General features: G+C 34.8%; 1 protein-coding gene across 1 annotated transcript; it reads left to right on the top strand.

Moving 5' to 3' along the window:
* Positions 1-6,104: 6,104 nt before the first annotated feature.
* Positions 6,105-16,849, top strand: LOC135150481 (uncharacterized). The gene is made up of 3 exons (XM_064086802.1): positions 6,105-6,137; positions 12,472-13,925; positions 16,744-16,849. The coding sequence occupies exons 1-3, from the start codon at positions 6,105-6,107 to the stop codon at positions 16,847-16,849; spliced, it is 1,593 nt and encodes a 530-aa protein (XP_063942872.1).
* Positions 16,850-22,037: the final 5,188 nt, after the last annotated feature.

Genomic DNA, 22,037 nt, shown 5'->3' with positions numbered 1-22,037 from the left:
TAATTTTTGATAAATGATTCAGTAAAGAGGTATTAACAGTGATGTGGGTAAAATGATATATATTTGGTTTATAGTGGCTTAATTGAGTCGCCGATGAGATGGGTGGGTCAAGTGAGATATTTTAATGTAACGGGTGGCCAGTTTGATATAAAACCCTATCTATTTATCACAAAAAAAATTCATTGAAGATGTACTATTGGTCTAAGACCGGACTCGTGGTATTTTTTTTCTGAAGAGAATCCCGTCCGATTCAAATTCAAATTTAGGATTATATATATATATATATATATATATATATATATATATATATAGGGATACGATCAAATAAAAACTTTTTTAAGTTACAAACTTACAAACTTTTTTTTATTCTCCCATCGTGTTAATCCTTAGTTATATAAAGTATCCATGTTGAAAATTTTTCAAAAAACATCACAATTTTTAAAAATAACACATAAATAAATCGCGTTTTCAACACATTTATAACTGGGGTTCAACATCGGGTGTTGAACACTAATTATCATTGTGTTGAATATATCTAAAAAGATGTTTAAACTATATCTCTGGGGTTTGGGTAGGGTATAGAAACATAAATATTAGTTATATAACATGTTTACCTTAGTTCTTACATTTTAAAATTCGTTTACGTACTTCTCCACCACTATTTTAATCGATGTTCAACAAAATATGTTAAAAAAATGTTGAACTCAAATTATATATGTGTTGAACAAAAAAAGTTTGTAAGTTTGTAAGTTTGTACCAGAACCCTCCCCTATATATATATATATATATATATATATATGGGAGGGTTCCAGTACAAACTAACAAAACTTTCTTTAATTTTTTTTATTATTCGTATGTGTTAATTATTAGTTATATAACATAACCATGTTGAAAATAATTGAAAATTCATCGTTATTCATATATAAAACATATAATTAAACTATGCGTTCTACACATATATATAATTTGAGTTCCATATTTTTTAACATATTTTGTTGAACATAGTTAAAGTTTTGTTGGAAAAGTACTTAAACTAAGTTTTAAACGTAAGAACTAAGTTAAACGTAAGAACCTCAGTTACAAATGTGTTGAATGCACGATTTATTTATGCGTTATTTTTAAAAACTGTGATTTTTTTCAATAATTTTCAACATGGATCCTTTCTATAACTAAAGATTAACACGTTGGGAGAATAAAAAAATTTTAAAAAAAAGTTTGTAAGTTTGTAAATTAAAAAAGTTTATATTTGACCCTATCCCTATATATACAAACTAATAACCAATTTCCCTACCACTATTTATAACTACGGGTATCACTAATTTATACGGCACTAATCATTGTTCTTTTTTCATAAGAATTTCACTTCAGTGAGTTGTATCGAAATACAATACCGAAAGGATCGGAAAGTTTCTTTCATACATGAAAAACTTTCATCTAACCAAGGTCGAAAAGCCCCACAAAAATCAGATAAAAATGTTGATGTCTGAAAAAAAACACTCGAAAGAAAAATAAAATCCGCGGAACTAAAAAGAAAGGAAAACTTTCATTCAAAAAAGTCTACTGACTAACCAAAGGTCATGCAGAGATGGCCCTGGAAATTTAGCCAATAAGCTTTAATGACTGAAAAGAAAACGTAGATGAAAGACAAAAATCCACGGAAAGGAAGAAAATAGAGAGAGAGAGAGAATCAATCACGAAAGATTATGCCAGGCACCGAAACATAGTCATCTAAAATGACACAAACATTAATAAACGACAAACATAATTGCAATACAAGATCAAAAAGCCATCAGCTAAGGCACTCTCTCGAGAGGGGCACAATAATTAAAATCAAAAAAACAACAAGTCTTATAAATCTAGTTATAAAACGAATCATAAAATTCAATAACTAAATATATAACCAATTACAAAGGACATATAAGGACATATCGATGGATGAAAATCGCGGAAAGTGGTACTTCCTCCACTGTATTAAAAGATTATTTGAAGATGGAGGAAGTTTCGTGAAAAATAACATATATTTGGTTTGATTTTAGGTAATTGGTTAACAAGGCTGGTGTTCATTTGGAAAAGCTTGATGTTGTTCATCAAACTGTATTGCAGTTGACGGCTGATCTTGAGAGTTCTAATGAACATGCTGAATTTACTAAACGAGATCATTTGGCAGCTTTGGTGGGTGAGCAGCCTACCGGACATATTGAAGTTCTTGCGTCGAATGTTTGTAAGAATAAAGGAAATTTTTTCAAGAGGTTGATTAGTGACAGGGAGAAGGCGATTAATAAATCTATGAAAAGGATGCGAAAATACAAGCTATGTTCAGTAACAACTCATGATCCAAGGATATGTGCAAAGAGGCAGAAAGTGTGATTAATGTTTTTACATTACTATGTCGAGACCTAAAAAACAATTCAAGCATTATAAATATTTTGATATTCATTATTGTTGAGAACCGAACATTTTACGCTTCATATTTGGGTTTTAGAATTAATTCGAGGCTTTAGGGCCATGAGGCCCTAAAGCCTATAAACCGAATTAAAAGATTACTTTAAAAATATACGTTTTTAAGTTCTTAGGGTTCATATTTGGATTTTAGAATAATTTTTGTATACTTTAAAATAAAATAATCGATGGTTAGGGTTTAGGGCTTTTTAGTCCCTAAATGTTTAAGCCTAAATCCTAATTAATTTGAGGCTTTTGGGCCATGAGGCCCTAAAGCCGAGAACCGGTTTAAAAGATTACCTTAAAAATATAAGTTTATTAGTTTTTAATTTCTTAGGGCTCATATTTGTGTCTTAGAATGATTTTTGGATTATTTAAACTAAAATTCTCGACTATCCTAAACCCTAATTAATGCGAGGCTTCGGGGCCCAAATTAATGTGAGGCTTCAAGGCCGGGAGGCCCGGAAGCCGAGGAACCGGATGAAGAAATAATTTGTGCTTTTTAATATCTTTGAGTTTAGTGTTGGGTTTTAGAATGATGCGTGTACAGTTTAGAATAACCGACGACCGGTTAGGGTTTAGGGGTGCAGGGTTTAGGGCCTTTAAGCCCTAATCCCTCGACCCTAAACCCTGATTAATGTGAGGCTTCAAGGCCAGGAAGCCCGGAAGCCGAGGAATCGGACCAAGAAGTAATTTGCGCTTTTTAATATCTTAGGTTTTAGTGTTGGGTTTTAGAATAATGTGTGTACGCTTTAGAATAACCCACGATCGGTTAGGGTTTAGGGGTGGCCCTAATCCCTCGACCCTAAACCCTAATTAATGCGAGACTTCAGGACCGGGAGGCCCAGAAGCTGAGGAACCGGACCAAGAAATAATTTGCGTTTTTTAATATCTTAGGGTTTAGTGTTGGGTTTTAGAATGATGCGTGAGGCTTCAGGGCTGGGAGGTCCGGAAGCCGAGGAATTGGTTTAAAAGATAACTTACGCGTTTAGTAGTTTTTAACTTGTTAGGGTTCATATTTGGGATTTAGAATGATTTTTGAATAATTTAAAACAAAATGGTTTTAATAAAACTTCAAAAAAAATTATTCAAAATGATGTGACAGTTATCATTCATTAAGGTTTAAATGAAATGTAGAGATTATTAAGGTTTGCAAATTCCAAACACTAGATATCATTAAGGTTTGCAAAAATGTAGTAATGTTTACAAATCATTAAGCTCACAACTGAATCTGTTAATATGAATTATCGTACTGCTAAATTCATAGAAGATAGAACTATTCACAGGCAAAAGAATTAAATTGTGTGTTACATTCTTTGTATATGTCTGATTGTTAGTTTCTTGTTCTTCTTGTGTCCCTTGTTCTTCTTCGGCTGCAGCTTCAAATATTATGTTCAAGTTAGTTGCAAAAACAACAGTTTTCTTCGCCGAACTTGCTTTGTTTTGTTGTTTTAAACTTGATTTAGGAAATGTTGGATTCTTCTTAAAAGTTCCCAGTTTGAAATCTTTGTATTGTGCTGCTTGTTCGGCTAACTTGACTGCCTCATCCACAATCCCATGTTGATATGCATTTAGACCTGAAGATAGAATGGCTGTGTTATATTTAATGTGAAGTCTTCTAATCTGATGGTCTTTGATAATATGCATAACATTTGAAATAAAGTTAAAAATATGGGAGACATGGTGATGAATAATGCAATATCATAGGTAAGTATTTCACTCACCCCTTCATCTACAAGTCTAGAATCCCACTTCTTTTGGTCTCCTTTAAAAGTTTCCATATGCCTCATAACAAATATTCCACAATCTGTAGAATTGCAAGTTGTTTGTCAAGGTATTTTCAAGTATGTTGGCTTTAATTTGCGAATTCTTTTAGATAAATTGGGATTGCCTTTTGAAGCGATATAGTTGCAGAATTGAGAATGCTGTCACAATGATACTGTTACATATTTGATGATGTCACAGGTATCTAACTTGTTTAGTGTGCAGAAGCAAATATCAGAGTTTAGCTGGAAATCAGAGTTTAACGACTGACAGCTGGATCAGAGTTTAAGCGATGATCAAAGTTTGCAGGCGGCTGATTTTCAGGAGCATATCTGACTAAATAAGGAAGATAAAGATTAAGAGAGATTGTGCAGATCAGGACAGCAGAAGGATAGCTACTGATTAGATTATTTTAGGAAGCAGATAATTATAAATCAATCAGTAGATATCATGTAACTGTGTATATAAACACAGCTTAGGGTTTACTCTAGATGAGTTAATCAATTGAATATCACTCGTGTAACCTAGCAGCTCTTAGTGATAAGATATAAATCACTAAGAGATTATTTGTAAACTACTGAGATTTGTGAATAAGAGTTTATTGAATTATTCTCTTATACTTGTGTTTGTCTTGGATTGTGTTCACTATATTATTATATATAGTGAGTTTAGTCGGCCTAACAAGTGGTATCAGAGCCAGGTTTGTTGATATACCTACAGTGAGATCTTAATCACACACAATCATGTCTGAGAAATCACAAAACAGTAGATATGAGTCTCTTAGGGTTCCGGTCCTCAGGGCATCTGAATATTCTGTCTGGAAAGTAAGAATGATCATGTTTCTGGAATCTACAGATCCAGAATATCTGGATAGAATTTATGATGGTCCACACATGCCAACAAAGCTCTCTGTTGCAGTGGGAGATGAACCCCAGAAGATGATTCCTAAGGAGAAGAAGGACTATACTCCAGAGGACATCTCATCTATAAGTAAAGATGCAAAGGTGAAGCATCTGTTGCATAGTGCTCTGGACAATGCTATGTCAAATAGAGTAATTGGATGCAAAACTGCAAAGGAGATATGGGATGCTTTGGAAGTCAGATGTCAAGGAACCAAAGCCATCAAAAAGAACAGAAGGACCATACTTACTCAAGAGTATGAACACTTTGATTCAAAATCTGGTGAATCACTGACTGATCTTTATGATAGGTTTGTCAAGCTGCTGAATGACTTGTCTCTTGTGGACAAAGAATATGATTTGGAAGACTCAAATCTCAAATTTCTACTTGCTCTTCCTGAAAAGTGGGATTTGAAAGTAACCACTATAAGAGACAACCATGATCTTGAAGAGATGTCTCTGGATGAAATCTTTGGAAGGTTGAAAACTCATGAACTTGAAATGGAGCAAAGGAGCAAACGACATGGTGGGAAACCCAAACCAGTTGCTCTAAAAGTTCAAGAAGATTCAACTGTGAAAAGCAAAGGAAAAGCTCATGTCAAAAAGTCTGATACTGAGTCATCAAACTCTGATATTGACTCAGACTCTGATATCCCTTCAGACTCTGATGACAGTGATACTGAGATGATGCAGCTGGCAGCACTAATGGTAAAAAGCTTTAAGAAGATGGCTTACAAGAACTTCAACAAAGGGAAGAAGTTCTCAACCAAAGACAGAAACTCTGACAAAAAGATCTTCAAAAAGAATGAAGGCAAAGAAGAAAAATCTGGAAAATCTGATAAGTCTAAGTACACCTGCTTCAATTGTGGAGAAAAAGGCCACTTTGCAACTGAGTGCAAGAAAGCTAAGAAAGAAAAGGAACAGGCCTTTATCACAAAGAAAGGAAGCTGGGCAGACACATCAGAGTCAGAAGATGAAGTCAACTATGCCTTGATGGCAAACATGGACAACAGCACTGAGACTGTTGAGACTAAGGTACCTCATTCCACTCTTGCTTTTGACACTGAAGATATAACTGAGTTAAGATTGTTTCTTAAAACTCTGCATGTTAGTTATAGAGATCAGACTTTAGAAAATGAAAGACTAAAATCTGATAACTTAAATGTCAAGAAAAGGAATGATTATCTTGAAAAGGAACTAGTTCTGATGCTAGAAGTTCAGAAGGAAAGGGATGATGCTATCTTTATTAAAAATGAACTCTTAAAGAAAAATGCTTCTCTTGAAACAGAACTTGTTAAGGAAAGAGAGATAATCAGAACTTGGACTAACTCAGGTAAAACTACTCAGAATATCTTAGAAAGTGGAAACTGGAAGAAAGGGTTAGGTTACTCTGATAAAAATGAAGCTGAGTCATATAAACAAGAAACCATTAAAATTGAAAAACCTAAGGTAGTTCCAATAAGATTTGTTGCAGAATCAAAAACTGATACTCCTAAACAGGTTAATATTGGTTTAATGACTCAGAAACAGCTTAAGCATAAACTCAAGGAGGTTAAGAAAGAAAACAGGATTAAGGAACCTAGGAAAAATAGGAATGGAAAGGTTGGAATAAACAAAAGCAACAATTACATGCCTGTTCCAAATGCTCCTAGGAAAACTTGTCATAATTGTGGTAATCCTAATCATCTTGCTTCTTTTTGCAGGAAAAATAAGGACATAAATGCTATGTCTCCAAAATCAGAAGTTAAGACTAGGAATACTAGATTTAGACCAGAGAATCCTTGTTTTCATTGTGGTAGTTTATGGCATTCCATTTACACTTGTAAGGAATACCATAGTTTATATTATGATTATTATGAATTAAAACCTTCTTTGAAGAAAAGGATTGATTCTCCTAATTCAGCATCTGTTAGAAAGTCTGTTAGCACAAACTCTGATATAAACTCTGATAAATCTTCCGCTGCTAGTGTTAACAAACTTAACAAGAACAAAGGATCCAAGCAAGTCTGGGTCCTTAAAACTAATCATTAGTTGTGTATGTGATTGCAGGGCAACAGGATAAACATCCTAGTTCTGGACAGTGGATGCTCAGGACATATGACAGGAAATAAAGCCCTGCTATCAGACTTTGTGGAGAAGGCTGGCCCAAATGTTTCTTATGGAGATGGCAACATAGGGAAAACTTTGGGATATGGCAACATCAATCTTGGAAATGTCATCATTCAATCTGTAGCTCTTGTCTCAGGACTTAAGCACAATCTGCTGAGCATAAGTCAAATCTGTGACAGAGGATATCATGTCAATTTCTTGGAAGAACACTGTGAGGTCATTAGTAAAAGAACTGGAAAAGTTGTTCTGAAAGGATACAGACATGGCAACATCTATGAAGCTAAGCTATCTTTAAACTCTGAAAGCTCTGCAATCTGTCTACTTGGCAGAGCCAGTATTGAAGAAAGCTGGAACTGGCACAAGAAATTATCTCACCTGAACTTCAATAATATAAATGAACTTGTGAAGAAAGATCTTGTGAAAGGACTTCCAAAATCAGTTTTTACTCCAGATGGACTCTGTGATTCCTGTCAGAAAGCAAAACAGAGGAAGTCTTCCTTCAAAAGTAAAACTGAGTCCTCAATTCTTGAGCCATATCATCTGATGCATGTTGATCTTTTTGGACCAGTAAATATAATGTCCATTGCAAAGAAGAGATATACTCTGGTTATTGTTGATGAATTTACCAGATATACATGGGTATATTTTCTTCACAGCAAGGATGAAACACCATCTTTATTGATTGAGCATGTCAGGCAGTTGAACAAAATCTCTAAAGATGCAGTAAAGATCATAAGAAGTGATAATGGCACTGAGTTCAAGAATTTTAAAATGGAGGAGTTCTGTAAAGCAAATGGCATTAAACAGGAATTTTCAGCACCTGGAACACCTCAACAAAATGGTGTTGTAGAAAGGAAAAACAGAACTCTGATTGAAGCTGCAAGAACCATGTTGGAGGAAGCAAAGTTACCAACCTACTTCTGGGCTGAAGCTGTGCAGTCTGCCTGTTTCACACAGAATGCAACTCTGATTAACAAACATGGGAAAACTCCATTTGAAATGGTTAAAGGCAGAAAACCAAATCTCAAATACTTCCATATTTTTGGATGTAAATGTTTTGTTCTGAAAAATCATCCTGAACAGCTAACCAAATTTGATTTAAAAGCTGATGAAGGAATTTTTGTTGGTTATCCTTTATCAACAAAAGCCTTCAGAGTTTACAATCTGAGAACAAGGGTAATCATGGAATCCATTCATGTATCCTTTGATGATAAGAAAATTACTGGAATGGAAGATTTTGAAGATCATGAGCAACTGAGATTTGAAGATGAAGATGCATTCTCTGATTCCATAAACTCTGACTCTGAGACAATATCAGAGCATGTCACTTCTAATCACCAACCTCAAGCACATGTTGAGGGGGAGCACTTTCAAAATGAAAATCTGAATGAAAATGTTGCAGACTCGGCAGAAAACACAAACTCTGATTCTGACTCCTCAAACTCTGATCACTCTGCATCAGAGAATCAGGAGAACACATCTTCAGGGGGAGCATCAGAATCTCAGAATGCTCATGAAGATAGCATGAATAATGGGGGAGAGGCATCAGAAAATCAAAATGATACTGGCATGGATCATGGGGGAGGATCTAGTTCCAGAAATCAACTGCCACATGAAAGAAAATGGACAAAGTCTCATACACCAGATCTGATTATTGGGGATCCAGATGCTGGAGTACAAACCAGAACTGCAACAGCAAATGAGTGTTTATTTCATTCATTTTTATCTCAGACAGAACCAAAGAAAGTGGAAGAAGCCTTAAAGGATGCAGACTGGGTAACAGCAATGCAGGAGGAGTTAAATGAATTTGAGAGAAATAAAGTCTGGACACTTGTACCAAGACCAAAGAACAGATCAATTGTTGGTACCAAGTGGGTTTTTAGAAACAAAACAGACAGTGATGGTATAATTACAAGAAATAAAGCCAGACTGGTAGCTAAGGGATATTCTCAACAAGAAGGAATTGACTATGATGAGACCTTTGCCCCAGTTGCCAGATTGGAAGCAATCAGAATTTTCTTGGCTTATGCAGCACACAAGAAATTCAAGGTGTTTCAGATGGATGTAAAGAGTGCTTTTCTCAATGGGGAGCTGGAGGAAGAGGTATATGTTGAACAACCTCCAGGATTTGTGGACACAAAATTTCCAGATCATGTCTACAGATTGGATAAAGCACTGTATGGACTAAAGCAAGCTCCAAGAGCATGGTATGAAACTCTGGCTCAATTTCTTTTGGACAGTGGTTTCAACAGAGGTACAATTGATAAAACTCTATTTTATCTCAACCATGGTAATGATCTGCTATTAGTTCAAGTCTATGTAGATGATATTATTTTTGGGTCTACTAATCCTAAACTCTGTGAGAGATTCTCAAAGCTTATGCAGTCCAGATATCAGATGAGCATGATGGGAGAAATGAGCTACTTTTTGGGACTTCAAGTCAAACAGACTGATGAGGGTATTTTCATTAATCAGTCTAAATATACCAGGAACTTGCTAAAGAAATTTGGCATGCAGGATAGCTCAGCTGCCACCACTGCAATGGCAACTGCCACTAAGTTAGATAAAGATACTGGATCACCAATAGAAATTACTAACTATAGAGATTTTGCAGGATGCAAAATAGACAGAAAAAGTACAAGTGGGAGCTGTCAATTTCTAGGAGGAAGATTAGTTTCTTGGTTCAGTAAGAAACAGAAATCTATTTCCACATCCACTGCAGAAGCAGAGTATATTGCTGCAGGAAGCTGCTGTGCTCAGATTTTATGGATGAAGAATCAACTACTGGATTATGGGTTAACTCTGACTCAAATTCCTATTTATTGTGATAACCAAAGTGCTATTGCTATGACAGGAAATCCAGTACAGCACTCCATGACCAAGCATATCAGCATAAGGTATCATTTTATCAGAGAACATGTGATGGAAGGAACAGTAGAGCTTCACTTTGTTCCAACAGATCAGCAGCTGGCAGATATCTTCACCAAACCTCTGGCTGAAGCAACATTCACAAGGCTTGTAAACGAATTAGGGATGATCTCTGGTCCTCTCTAAACTCTGATACATTGCATAATACTATATCTGTTAATGTTTGTTATTATTAACATGATCTACAACTGCATCTGTTATTCTCTGATCAAGACTCTGATGATTATACTCTGATTTGATAAACTCTGATATTTAAACTCTGACCCGACAAACTCTGATGACTTGAATTTCTCATGATGAAAGATATTCCTGTGAAGAATATGTTGCACTTAACTGAATTTAGTCATAAGCCTCTCTAAAGTCTGAATTTTTGTGATATTACAGCTGTGGAAATCCTCAACACACAACACATGAGTTAATTTTGTTACCTAGACTGTCTTACTTCTTAAGTATTAGATATGTACTCAGAAAAGAATCTGCTTTTCTCCTCTTATGAGCTAAGAGTTAATATATTTCAGTTATGGATCCTCAAGATATTTCTTCTCAGAAAAGAAAATCAAAAGAAAAGAAAAACAAAAGAAATTATCTCAGGTACTCCTTTGAGATCTTAGAAAATTTGTGAAAGGAAAGATCCAAGTGCACTGCTGGTATTAAGCAAATGCATCAAAAATTAAGTTAATTTTTGGGGACTTTTCACATTCTCTGATTACTGGAGAAATACTCTGAGCAAACAAAAGTCTGATAAAGGTTATGACTCACTTACCATGAGAAGTTCCCTTTCAAAAGACAAATGTTGTTCAAAAGAGAAGAAATGATATACTCTGATCCATTTGTGAGAAACTCGGCTTATGAGATGTTCAAAACATTTTCTTATTATCTGATTCTTTCTAATATTATTTGAGAAATTTGCCAATCTCTGTAACATTAGAATATTCATGTTAACACACACCTCACTCCACTTCTGTGATTAACAATTTTTCTTGGCTTCGAGTAATTTTTGACTAGAGTTAAATAAATATTTGCAAACTCTGAGGAGCAAGTGTCGTTTAGACCTTGAATATTTATCTCTCATCATTACAAGATTCTGTGATCACTCTTTGATTTGTCATTTTATAAGTCATTTATTTAAACTCTGGTCAATGGTCAGCCTCTGATCGAAGTCCGAGTTAAAATAAATATTCTGGTCAGATAATATTAGTTTTTATTATCAAACGGTAGAAAAACCATTTGAATTCCTGAGTGGAGAAAAACACGGTAAATAATTGTGTTTTATTGGTAAATGGTGCATGTTTGTTCAGATTCACACGCTACTCATTATTACTTCTCCACTACCAAGTTTTTTTACCGTTCAGTTTTTGCCACGTGCCCCACTAACGCAAAAATCAAAATTTCGTATATACACCAGTATATATATCGATTTTGAATTTTTTTCACATTACACACACGATTTTTACTCTCTCTCTCTCTCAAACCCTCTACTCGTTTTCTCTCAAACATTTTGTCAAACACCATACCTGCATAAACTCAAACTCTCATTTTTTGTTCAGCAATCATGTCGACTACTGCTTTCGAGTTCAATGGAGCAAAGTTTGTCACCAACAACTACTCAGCTATTCTGGATAACGATGAAGCACCCAAGGAGTTTCATCTTATTCAAGATTTTCTGGCTCACAGTGAGCTGATGTATGCTCTGACTCAGCCAGAGCTCATCTCTCCTTCTCAAGTTCTCACCCTCTGGAGATCAGCAAATTACGATGATGGAGGTGAAAATGGTTCTCCATCTCTCACCTGCAATTATGAAGGTCAAGAATATGCTATCTCACCAGCAACCATTAGGAAGGCTCTTCATCTTCCTGAAGAAAAGAAATATGATGCTTCAGTACCCACTCAGACTTTGCGTGACATGATGATCTTTCTTGGGTATTCTGCAAGCACAGACAAAATGGGGGAACTTAAGCGTCCACACCTCTGCAAGGAGTGGAGCTTCTTCTATGACTGCATAACCAGAGCTTTTGGTAACAAATGCAGCAACTTTGATGCCATTCCCATCTTCAGCCAGCAGATTGGGTATTTCCTAATCCACAATCTCAAATTTGATATTGCCACTTCTATCTTGAGATTTATTGGTGATAGGAGAAAAGAAAATATGAATATTGTTTATTATTCAAGATTTTGTCAGCTCATATTTTCTTATTGCTTCCCTGATGTGCCCCTTCCTGAAGATGGAAATGAACTCCCTTTTAAAATCACCAAAAGAGCTTTTACTGATCTGATTAAGAAGGATAGTAAAAAGAATACTGCACCTGTATTTGCTATTCCTGTGACTGTACAGGATAAACTGAAGTTAGCTTTACCAGACAAGTATGGAGCCTTATTCTCTGATGAGAATATCCCACAGCCTCCATCTCCTGCTCATGACCCAATAGCAACTTCTGATCCCAAACCAACCTCTGGTTCTTCTCAACAAGGACCAGTTGTAATATCTTCACCAACAAGGGTACTGAGGTCTTCTAAATCCCCATCCAAACAGCCATCTCCTCCTCCCAGAAAAAGAAGATTCCTTCAGAAAATTTCAGATTCTGAATCAGAAGAAGATATTCATCCTCCTCCACCAGCAAAGAGACTGAGAAAGAAAATAAAGGCAACCTCCATTACTGATCTGACTGTGGAACCACCACAATCAGAGGATCCTGAACAACCTTTGATTCCATTCTCTGATCAATCTGCAGAGCCACTTTTGATAGAACCTATTTCTGCAGTGCCACTTGATATTGCTGCAGCTGACCAACAAATGTCAGAGTCCACATCTGATCACAATGATCAAACTGAAGGGACAAAGTCTGCTGAAGAGAAAATTGCAGCTGATACTGAAATATCAGAAAAACCATCTGATGCACCTGCTCAATCAGAGGATGCACAAATAGAAATGGTCCTCCAGCTAATTCAAGATTCTTTAGTTCAACCTGATGATATTGTTGCAGCTCCTGCTCAGGAGATCCAAATGGCAGAAAACTCTGAGGCAGCTACTGAAGCTCTAGAGTCACATACTCTGAGTATTTTTCTTGCAGACATTGATGATGATGAAGGAACAGAAGTCACATCAACCCCTATAATCTCTGAGCCAGTCAGAGAAACTACACCAGAAAGGGTTGATTCCCCAGTTAAGACACTGTCACCAGTTAGGGAATCCACTCCCTTTCCAGCACCTGCAGTTCCAAGCTCTCCAATTCCATTCTCTGAGCCTGCTAGAAGGAAAATTTGCCACTTGTCATATAATCACAGGATGTGCAGAACCACATCACCTTCTGTGGAAGATAGGCTTACCTCTATTGAAGCTACTCAGGCTTCAATGCATTATACTCTGGCAGATTTGAGTGCTTCTGTGGCACAGCTGGTACAGGTTCTCACCTCTGCTGATGTCAAAAAGAGGGAGAAAACATCTAAAGACAAATGCAAACCTGATCAGCAATTAAAAAGGAAAAAGCCAAATGATGATGAGGAAGAAAAAGGGGAAATAAACAAACAGCAAAAGCTGAAGCTGCTGCAGAGTAAAGAAACAAAGAAGAACAGTAGAAAAGCAGCAAGCTCTGAGAGACCACCCAGAGAATCTCAAAAACACAGATCAATGGAACTGACTGTTGTAACTCAAGCTCAGAACATAACCAAAGCAGTCAGAGATTCAGAGGCTATATCCAAAGAGATAGATCTTGTAAACTCTGAAGTGGAAAAGAAGAAAGGAAAATTGGTTGCTGAAGCTGAAAAGCTGATTGAAGCTGGAGACCCTGAGTCTCAGAAATTTTGTCAAACTCTGAAGTTCAGAGGCAGAGAAACCACTCTCTTCTATAAATCTCCTTCCTTGCAAGCAATTGATGAAGCCATGGCAAGGAAAATCTTTGAAAAAGAAAATCCAGGAGTGGATATTGAGGCCATCAGACTTGAAGAAGAAAGATTGGCTGCTGAGAAGAAGAAGATCAGCAAAACAAAATCTGATGAGCAAAGACAGATTACTGATTCCTCTCAGAAACAGAAAATTCCGAAACAAAAGGGAATAGTAATCAGTGAAGTAAACTACACTGATATCAACAGACCAAGAACTAGATCTCAGACTCAATCTGAATCTGATATAGCAGATAAAGGAAAGAAACCTGTTGATGGAGTTCCTTCAGCTCCTCCTGTGATAAAGAAGTCAATGATCAAGATAGCATCAGAGAATCCTTCTAAGAGGATGTTAGAGCTGAGCAGAAATGCAAATATAATCACTGATGTATCTGATCAAGCTATAGAAAGAGAAGCTGGGTTGATCAGAAGAAGAAAAGGTGAAAGCAAGCCAATATCTGATATGGCTTTAACCTCTGACAATGCTCAAGTTAAAGTTTCAGTTGAAGAAGAGAAAGTTGAAGACACTAAAGCCTCTTGGTTAAAGTTAAATTCTGAGAAGACTCAAGATCAGAAGAAGAAAAAGAGTTTATATGGGAGTCTTGGTACAAACTTATACAAGGAAAGCTCAATGCTTACCAGAGTAAGAACCCATGGTACCAGAGGGAAAGAAGCTTATGACACAACTGGTCTTGGTCACAGAAAAGAAAAGATTCAAACAGGCTCAGCAACTACTTTCAGGGATCCTTATCCTCTGACTGAAAAAGTAGGAGAAGCTGTTACACAGAAAGATCTTGACAAAGTTGAGTCAGTACAGATTCTGGTAGACACTCATGATGGGCAAGAAGATAAAGAAAAGATTGCTATATTTCTAGAATCTGGCAGAGTGTACAGGATATCAGAAGCTGATTTATTGCTGAAATCTCTGAGAGAACTGGAGCATTTTCACTATATGTTGGAGATCAAGAATGAAGCTACTCAGAGGTGGTCAGATCTGATGAAGAAAACAATTAGTGAAAAGAGAAGATTCTATGGAATAAAGTCTGATGATGAATATATTCCACAAATAGCTCAAGATGATGGTTCTGAAATCAGCATGGAAAAGAATAGCTCTGTCATGGAGACTATTGCAAACACCAGAATCTTGGGTTATAATAATGAAGCAGACAGGCCTAGAGTCATTCAGTTGGGAGAAGCAAGGCTAATGCTTTGAGATCAGCTATATACCAGACAGGAGATGAAGATGAAGAGTTGAAGACTGTCAAAGCTCAAATGATACAAACTCTGAAACAAATTGAAGAAGATCTGATTACCAAGTTTGTTAAGGAGAGCTATGGGTATAGACTGATTGGTTAATTAGTTCTGCTGTGATCTGTAAGTTGTAATTAGTTCTGCCTACTCTGTAAGTATTAATTTATTTATGCAGATCAGTTACTTCATGCATTTGTCCTTGATTGTTTTTGACATCATCAGTAATTATATAGAACTTGTTCATTCTGTCTAATGTACAAGTTGGGGGAGATTGTTACATATTTGATGATGTCACAGGTATCTAACTTGTTTAGTGTGCAGAAGCAAATATCAGAGTTTAGCTGGAAATCAGAGTTTAACGACTGACAGCTGGATCAGAGTTTAAGCGATGATCAGAGTTTGCAGGCGGCTGATTTTCAGGAGCATATCTGACTAAATAAGGAAGATAAAGATTAAGAGAGATTGTGCAGATCAGGACAGCAGAAGGATAGCTACTGATTAGATTATTTTAGGAAGCAGATAATTATAAATCAATCAGTAGATATCATGTAACTGTGTATATAAACACAGCTTAGGGTTTACTCTAGATGAGTTAATCAATTGAATATCACTCGTGTAACCTAGCAGCTCTTAGTGATAAGATATAAATCACTAAGAGATTATTTGTAAACTACTGAGATTTGTGAATAAGAGTTTATTGAATTATTCTCTTATACTTGTGTTTGTCTTGGATTGTGTTCACTATATTATCATATATAGTGAGTTTAGTCGGCCTAACAGATACAAATAAAAAACAATTACGATATATAATAGTGATAACCACTAGTAGTTAATTGATAGTCTCGAATAAGAATGAGAGAAATCACAAATTTAAACCACTAGTATTTTAAATAGTAGTGGTAATCACTACTCCCTCCGTCCCCTCCAATTCTTATCATTTAGAGGGGAGTGCTCGGCACGCATTTTAAGGCTCATCTAAAATATAGTTCTATAACTTATTTTTAAAATTTTCTTTTTCTGAATAAAAATTTATTGTTTAAATTTTTATTCAAGGAAACAAAATTATAAAAATAAGTTATGGAACTATATTTTATATGAGTATTGAAATGCGTGCCGAGCACCCCATTTCAAATGATAAGAATTGGAGGGGACGGAGGGAGTAGTATTTTAATCACATAACATAACTTGATAATCACATGATTTGATAGTCATAGTTAATCGCATACTTTGATAATAACACAACAAGTCGCATATAAGCACAAATTTCAACAAATAATCACAGAACTTGATAATCACATAATGTAAGTTAATAATCACATAGGTTGGTAATCACAGTTAATCACATTTTTTGATAATCACACACCAAGTTGCATGTAATCACAATTGATCATTGTCTTAATCACATAACATATTGTTCCTAGTAATTCTGAGTTCACTAGTAATTAAATAAGGAAATAAATTCTTACCAATATGTCAGGGATCCTTTCATAGTATGGCTTTGGATTGTCGTCGCGCTTGATGTTGTCAATGATGAAGATTGCTGTGTTTTTGACGTCGTAACATATCAAGTAGAATTGTTCTGACTTGGTGATTGGAAAGAATACCTACAATTACATAAGCAAAATTATATAAACACTGATTTATTTTTATACATTTAAAATATGAATACATTTATATTTTGCTGCCGTATCGACGTCATCCAGTCTTGACATGACATCAAACGTTTCATAAATCTTATCCATGCCTTCAGTGAAGAGAGAAAAAGTTTCTGAAACTTTTTTTTTTTGGATCAAGGGTGAAAGCCTAAATTTGAGATAAATTTATTAGTTTGCAGATTTAATTGTCTTAATATCAATTACTCTGTTGATGAATGGTGATTTTCCTATAAGGACCGACTTTTTTGTCCCCTGTGCTCTTTTTCCTTTGTGGTGGTTGTGGTGACAAAAGCATTCTGATTCTCCTCGGTCGTATTTTTTATTTCAGGTTCTGAAACTTCAATTCCAAGGGAGAAAGATGGTATGTATCTGGCATCTTGGTTGTTAGTGTCAACTAGAGCCTTTGTACTGGACTTCGAAATATTTGTATCTTGATTATTTTCCAGATTCTCATCTTGAATGATTGGATCATCTGTTTTTGGAATTATTGGATCGTCCTGAATGATTGGATCATCTGTTTGTGGATCACTAAAAATAATATCCTCTTCCCAATTTTGTTCATCTCCCACATGATTTGATTTTTTTGGTAAAAACTTTCGTCCATCACTTCAACAATGAAGAGGAGGGTGTCATTATCAGGGTACGTCTTCATAGCTTTCTTGAGGTCATCATCAAATTCCAACTTGGCTGGCAGCAAGTCTTGTGCTCTTGTAAGTAAATTTTCAATAATATCCCGCAACAAAGTATCATTATACATCATTTTTATACAATTACATCTAAAATAAATTATTCTTCTATTGACAATAAAATAGACAGTTAAATAAATAGTAGTGATTAATTATACATTAGTGTCTGACATGTGAACAGTAGTTAGTGATTTGTATAAATTATTATTTATCCCACTATTGACAATAAAACACAATAGTTATGATTGTTGGATAATAGTGAATAATTATACATTAGTGTGTGATTTTTGTAAACAGTAGTTTACTGATTACCTCTGTTGGAGGTTCTTGATCTGTATGATCTTGAGCCGTCTCATTTTGGTCTTGCTCTGATTCTGCATTCTTCTTCTCTATGTGCATTTTCACAACTTCATCAACCTGATTCCACACATCACAATCATCCCAATCATCATCATTTTGATCTGTAGTTTATTTATAAAAATTAGATATGATGCAATGATGTAGTGAATCAATTTATCATTGAAATAAAGGCACCTTCTCTTGTCCGTTGAAACGATCAATTTCATTTAAAATTTCCCTAATAGGAGGGACAAGTGATCCAACTCCAAAAACTCCATTAATTATTTCCATTCTTTGCCTTTCCTTCAGTTCATTGTGTGTCTAGCCAATATAAGAAGGCAATGTTCTCTCAACTAGTTTTATTCCCATATGCCTTACACGATCAACATATAACAACTATATAAATGTAATAAAATAAAAGAATTTAAGCATTAGTGAAAAATATGAAAAATTTAATAGTTAATATTAAGAATATGGTTTTAACTAGTAGGTTGTAAAGTCTTACAGTGAGGAAAACAGAGATCTACGGAAAAAAGTTGAATTTGTCCTATTCCAGCACCCTGTTGCTATCACAAGGTAATTGAGGAGATATTCTAACCAATTGTACCTTTGTAAATGCTCCAAATCATCATCAATTCTAACAAGTTGCTTGTCAACATAGGATGAGCTTGTTGTCGCAATCAGGGCATTTGACATGACTATCAAGAAGTTAAGTTTAAAAGTATCACTAACTCCCTAACGTCTCATTTTTTGAACAAGCATTTGAGCTGTTACTTGCTCTCTTTCCTTTTCATTTGAGAACTGTGCATATTGAGATTCTTCTCTTTGTTTGAATTTCATTTCATCAGCTAGCTGAATTTTGACACCTCCGTACGGTAGTCCAAGTACATCAAAGACATCCTCTTCTGTGATTTGGATGTCTGTGTTTTTCAGTTTTAATGAGACTGAGTTGTGGTCAAAAATTTGAAGAACATTGTATGCAATTTTTGCCGGCAACATCTCCAACTGAAAATTCAATAACAAATCAAATCCTGACCGTCTAACCCATTTATTTTGTTCATATGTTATATGGAATATCGTCTCACTAAGAATCCTTAGAGAAACCTTATCTTGACTTCATCCTTTGGCATGTTCAAGTGTTTAGCTCCTTCTATGTTTTGTAAAAGTCAAATACATATGAAATTATAATTTTATACAAGAACAAAAACAAAATATGAATATAAATATACATAAGATATTAATAAAATACAATGAAGTAGTCGAATACTATCCTTTGTATACTTTACTAAACGATATATTATGTTGACCTTATTCCTTCTGATTGCTTCATTTTCATCATCATTTTCCTGGTACATGATTGATATATTAGTGATAATAGAGGAGACATTAGCGATAAGTGTTTCATATTAAAGTGATTATTAGTGATATTTGTGTCATAAATTAGGGTTTTTTGTGCCATATATTAGTGATATTAGTGTAATTTTTTGTGATATTAATAATTTTTACCTTTTTCCTCTTGAATTTTGTTGTCTTTTTCTTCTTCTTGTTCAAGTCTGCTTGATCATCCTCAACAACATTTTCGCCACCCTAATTGTTGATAGTTGTATCAGCAATGTTTTCGCCATCCTCATTCCCACCATTTGTATCTGAAATGCTTTCGCCGTTCTCATTGTTGATAGTTGTATCATCAATGTTTTCGCTATCCTCATTCGCAGTAGTTGTATCTAGTACAGTAGTCCCTTGAGGTACATTAGTTGTTTCAGCAGCATTTTCTATAATATCCTCTTTATGGACGATTGATACAGTATAATCTTGATTACCCTCACTCTCCTATAGAACATAAATTCACTAATAAATATGGAGCATCATTATAATTAAAAAATGATAAGTAATAAATAAGACCTCATTATTGGAAACGGATTTTGGTCTTTTTGCAGTTTCCTTTGGCTGGTTGGTTGATTTTCGAGCGAATTTAAGCTCCATCTTCTTCCATGGTTTCACTGGTGCCTTCTCTCCCTGGTTTTGTTCAGCATTTTGATTCCCATCTTAATCCATAGTTTCACTGTCAGATTGCACTAAGTCAATAGGCTCAGTGTTGCTTGTTTTAGGAAAGCTATGTTCTCTAATTCATGAACTTCTTCTTAGTTGAGTTCTGTAACTTGCATTCATTAACAAGAAACTCGAGAAAAATATTAAATAATGTTGCAATATTTTCTTGTTAACTAATGAACCGTATGTGATCATACAAATGTAGGTTACATAATTACTAATTACTATTCTAGTTTTATACTGCATAATTTCACTAATATGTCTAGTAGTATGTGTATGGGGGATTATTTCAAATGAGGCCAATTATAGAATCAAATCTAGTTCGAAATAACTAAGATATTCTTTCTTAGTTAGAAGTGATCACAAATTGATACCAAGTGATCACAAATTGACACAGTTTCATAAAATGTGTGATTTAGCACAAAATGTATAATGCAACAAAGCAATTTAAGTACATTATTCTCAATTTTGCAGCAGAGGTGTTCTCTTGCCAATCTAAACTAAAGCTAGTTATTGGATCACAAAATCAAGCCTAGCAACAACAACTTCTCAAACTAGTTCTTGTAAACTAAAGTCCTAGTGACTTAGAACACTAAACCTACAAGTTATTGGACCACAAACTCAAGCCGCAATTACTACCAGACTAGCAACAACAACTTCTCAAACTTATTATTTCTTGTAATACACAGGCACATGAATCAACTGGTGGTATAACAGAACATCAAAACATTATTGCACTTTTGATATTTTACTTATTAAAACATCAAAAGAAAATGTAAATCATATATCACATAATTTCACATCAGTACAGAGATCAAAAAACACAAAATTACACATCAAAAAACACAAAATTACATATCAAAAACGCATCAAATTTTATAACATATGAAATCACAAATACACTCTGCTCATATCAACACATGCTAAATTACAATATGAACACATGCTCATAAAACGAAAAAAAATCAAATTATAAAGTTTAAACCCTATATCAACAACCTCCTCTAGTTCTAGCCATAACTTAGCAGCTTTCACAGTGAAATAAGCTAAATAAGTGCTGTTATGAAACAATATCATCAATATAATATTAGTTATCACTATAAACCCTAAAAAACAATAAAAAAATCACATGCAATGAACGCCGTAAATATATGTATCATATTACTTGATAAATCACTAATTAGAAGTGATTTAGTACCAGTTGAAGTTGTTTTTGGTGATTTTTCCTTGCGTCGGCTTCAGCAACAAAAGTAGATCTGATATCGACGTCAAATTTACTCGGAAAGTTTGTAAAATCACTAACTAGAAGTGAAGAAGACAGAAAATCAGTAGACGATTGAAGAAAAACATGAACAATACCTCTGATTTTCGGAGGTGAAGATGAACAGTGAAGAAGAAAGTGGGAGCGCAACTGTAACTGCTTCCATTATTTGACCATGCAAATAATAAGTTAGATTGTAGAAGGGGGTTGAATACAATTTACAAAATTTTCAAATAATTTTTGTTTTACAAATTATATTCAAAACACAAGAGATATTTAAAGCTAAAACAGAAATTAAAAGAACAAGGATCTTAAAAATTTCAGGTGGATTGTATGATCCACCTGAGAGACTTTTATATTAGGAACCTTCCAAGTAAAATACTTGGCTGCTTATAAAAGAAAATGAAGAGCAGAAGCTTACAATTTCTTGCTTGCTATTTCTACTGCTTTGCTCTTCAGTTCTAAGTGTTTGGATACATTGAAATGAAAAGTTACAATGTGAATATATACTACTACAAACAAGAATAGTCTGCAAAAGTATTTTCCTACTCCTTTCTAGCTATTACAATTGTAGAATTTCTTGGACTTGATATTACATTTGGCAGCTTGAAATTCTTGTTGCTTTGCCAGAAATGATAGGCTTCGAGGTTCTCAATATTTGACTAAACTGCTTTTGGTTTAGCTTCCAAAACTGGTACAACACCTTTCACATCAACCCATGTGCCTTTTGTCCTTTACTTGACTTGGAGCATTCAATTGGTGGTCATCAATTGCTAGAATA

The sequence above is a fragment of the Daucus carota genome, chromosome 2 (genome assembly GCF_001625215.2).
Source record: "Daucus carota subsp. sativus chromosome 2, DH1 v3.0, whole genome shotgun sequence".
NCBI lineage: Eukaryota > Viridiplantae > Streptophyta > Magnoliopsida > Apiales > Apiaceae > Daucus > Daucus carota.
The sequence above is the reverse complement of the archived record's forward strand: the minus strand, read 5'-3'. Positions and strand labels throughout refer to the sequence as shown.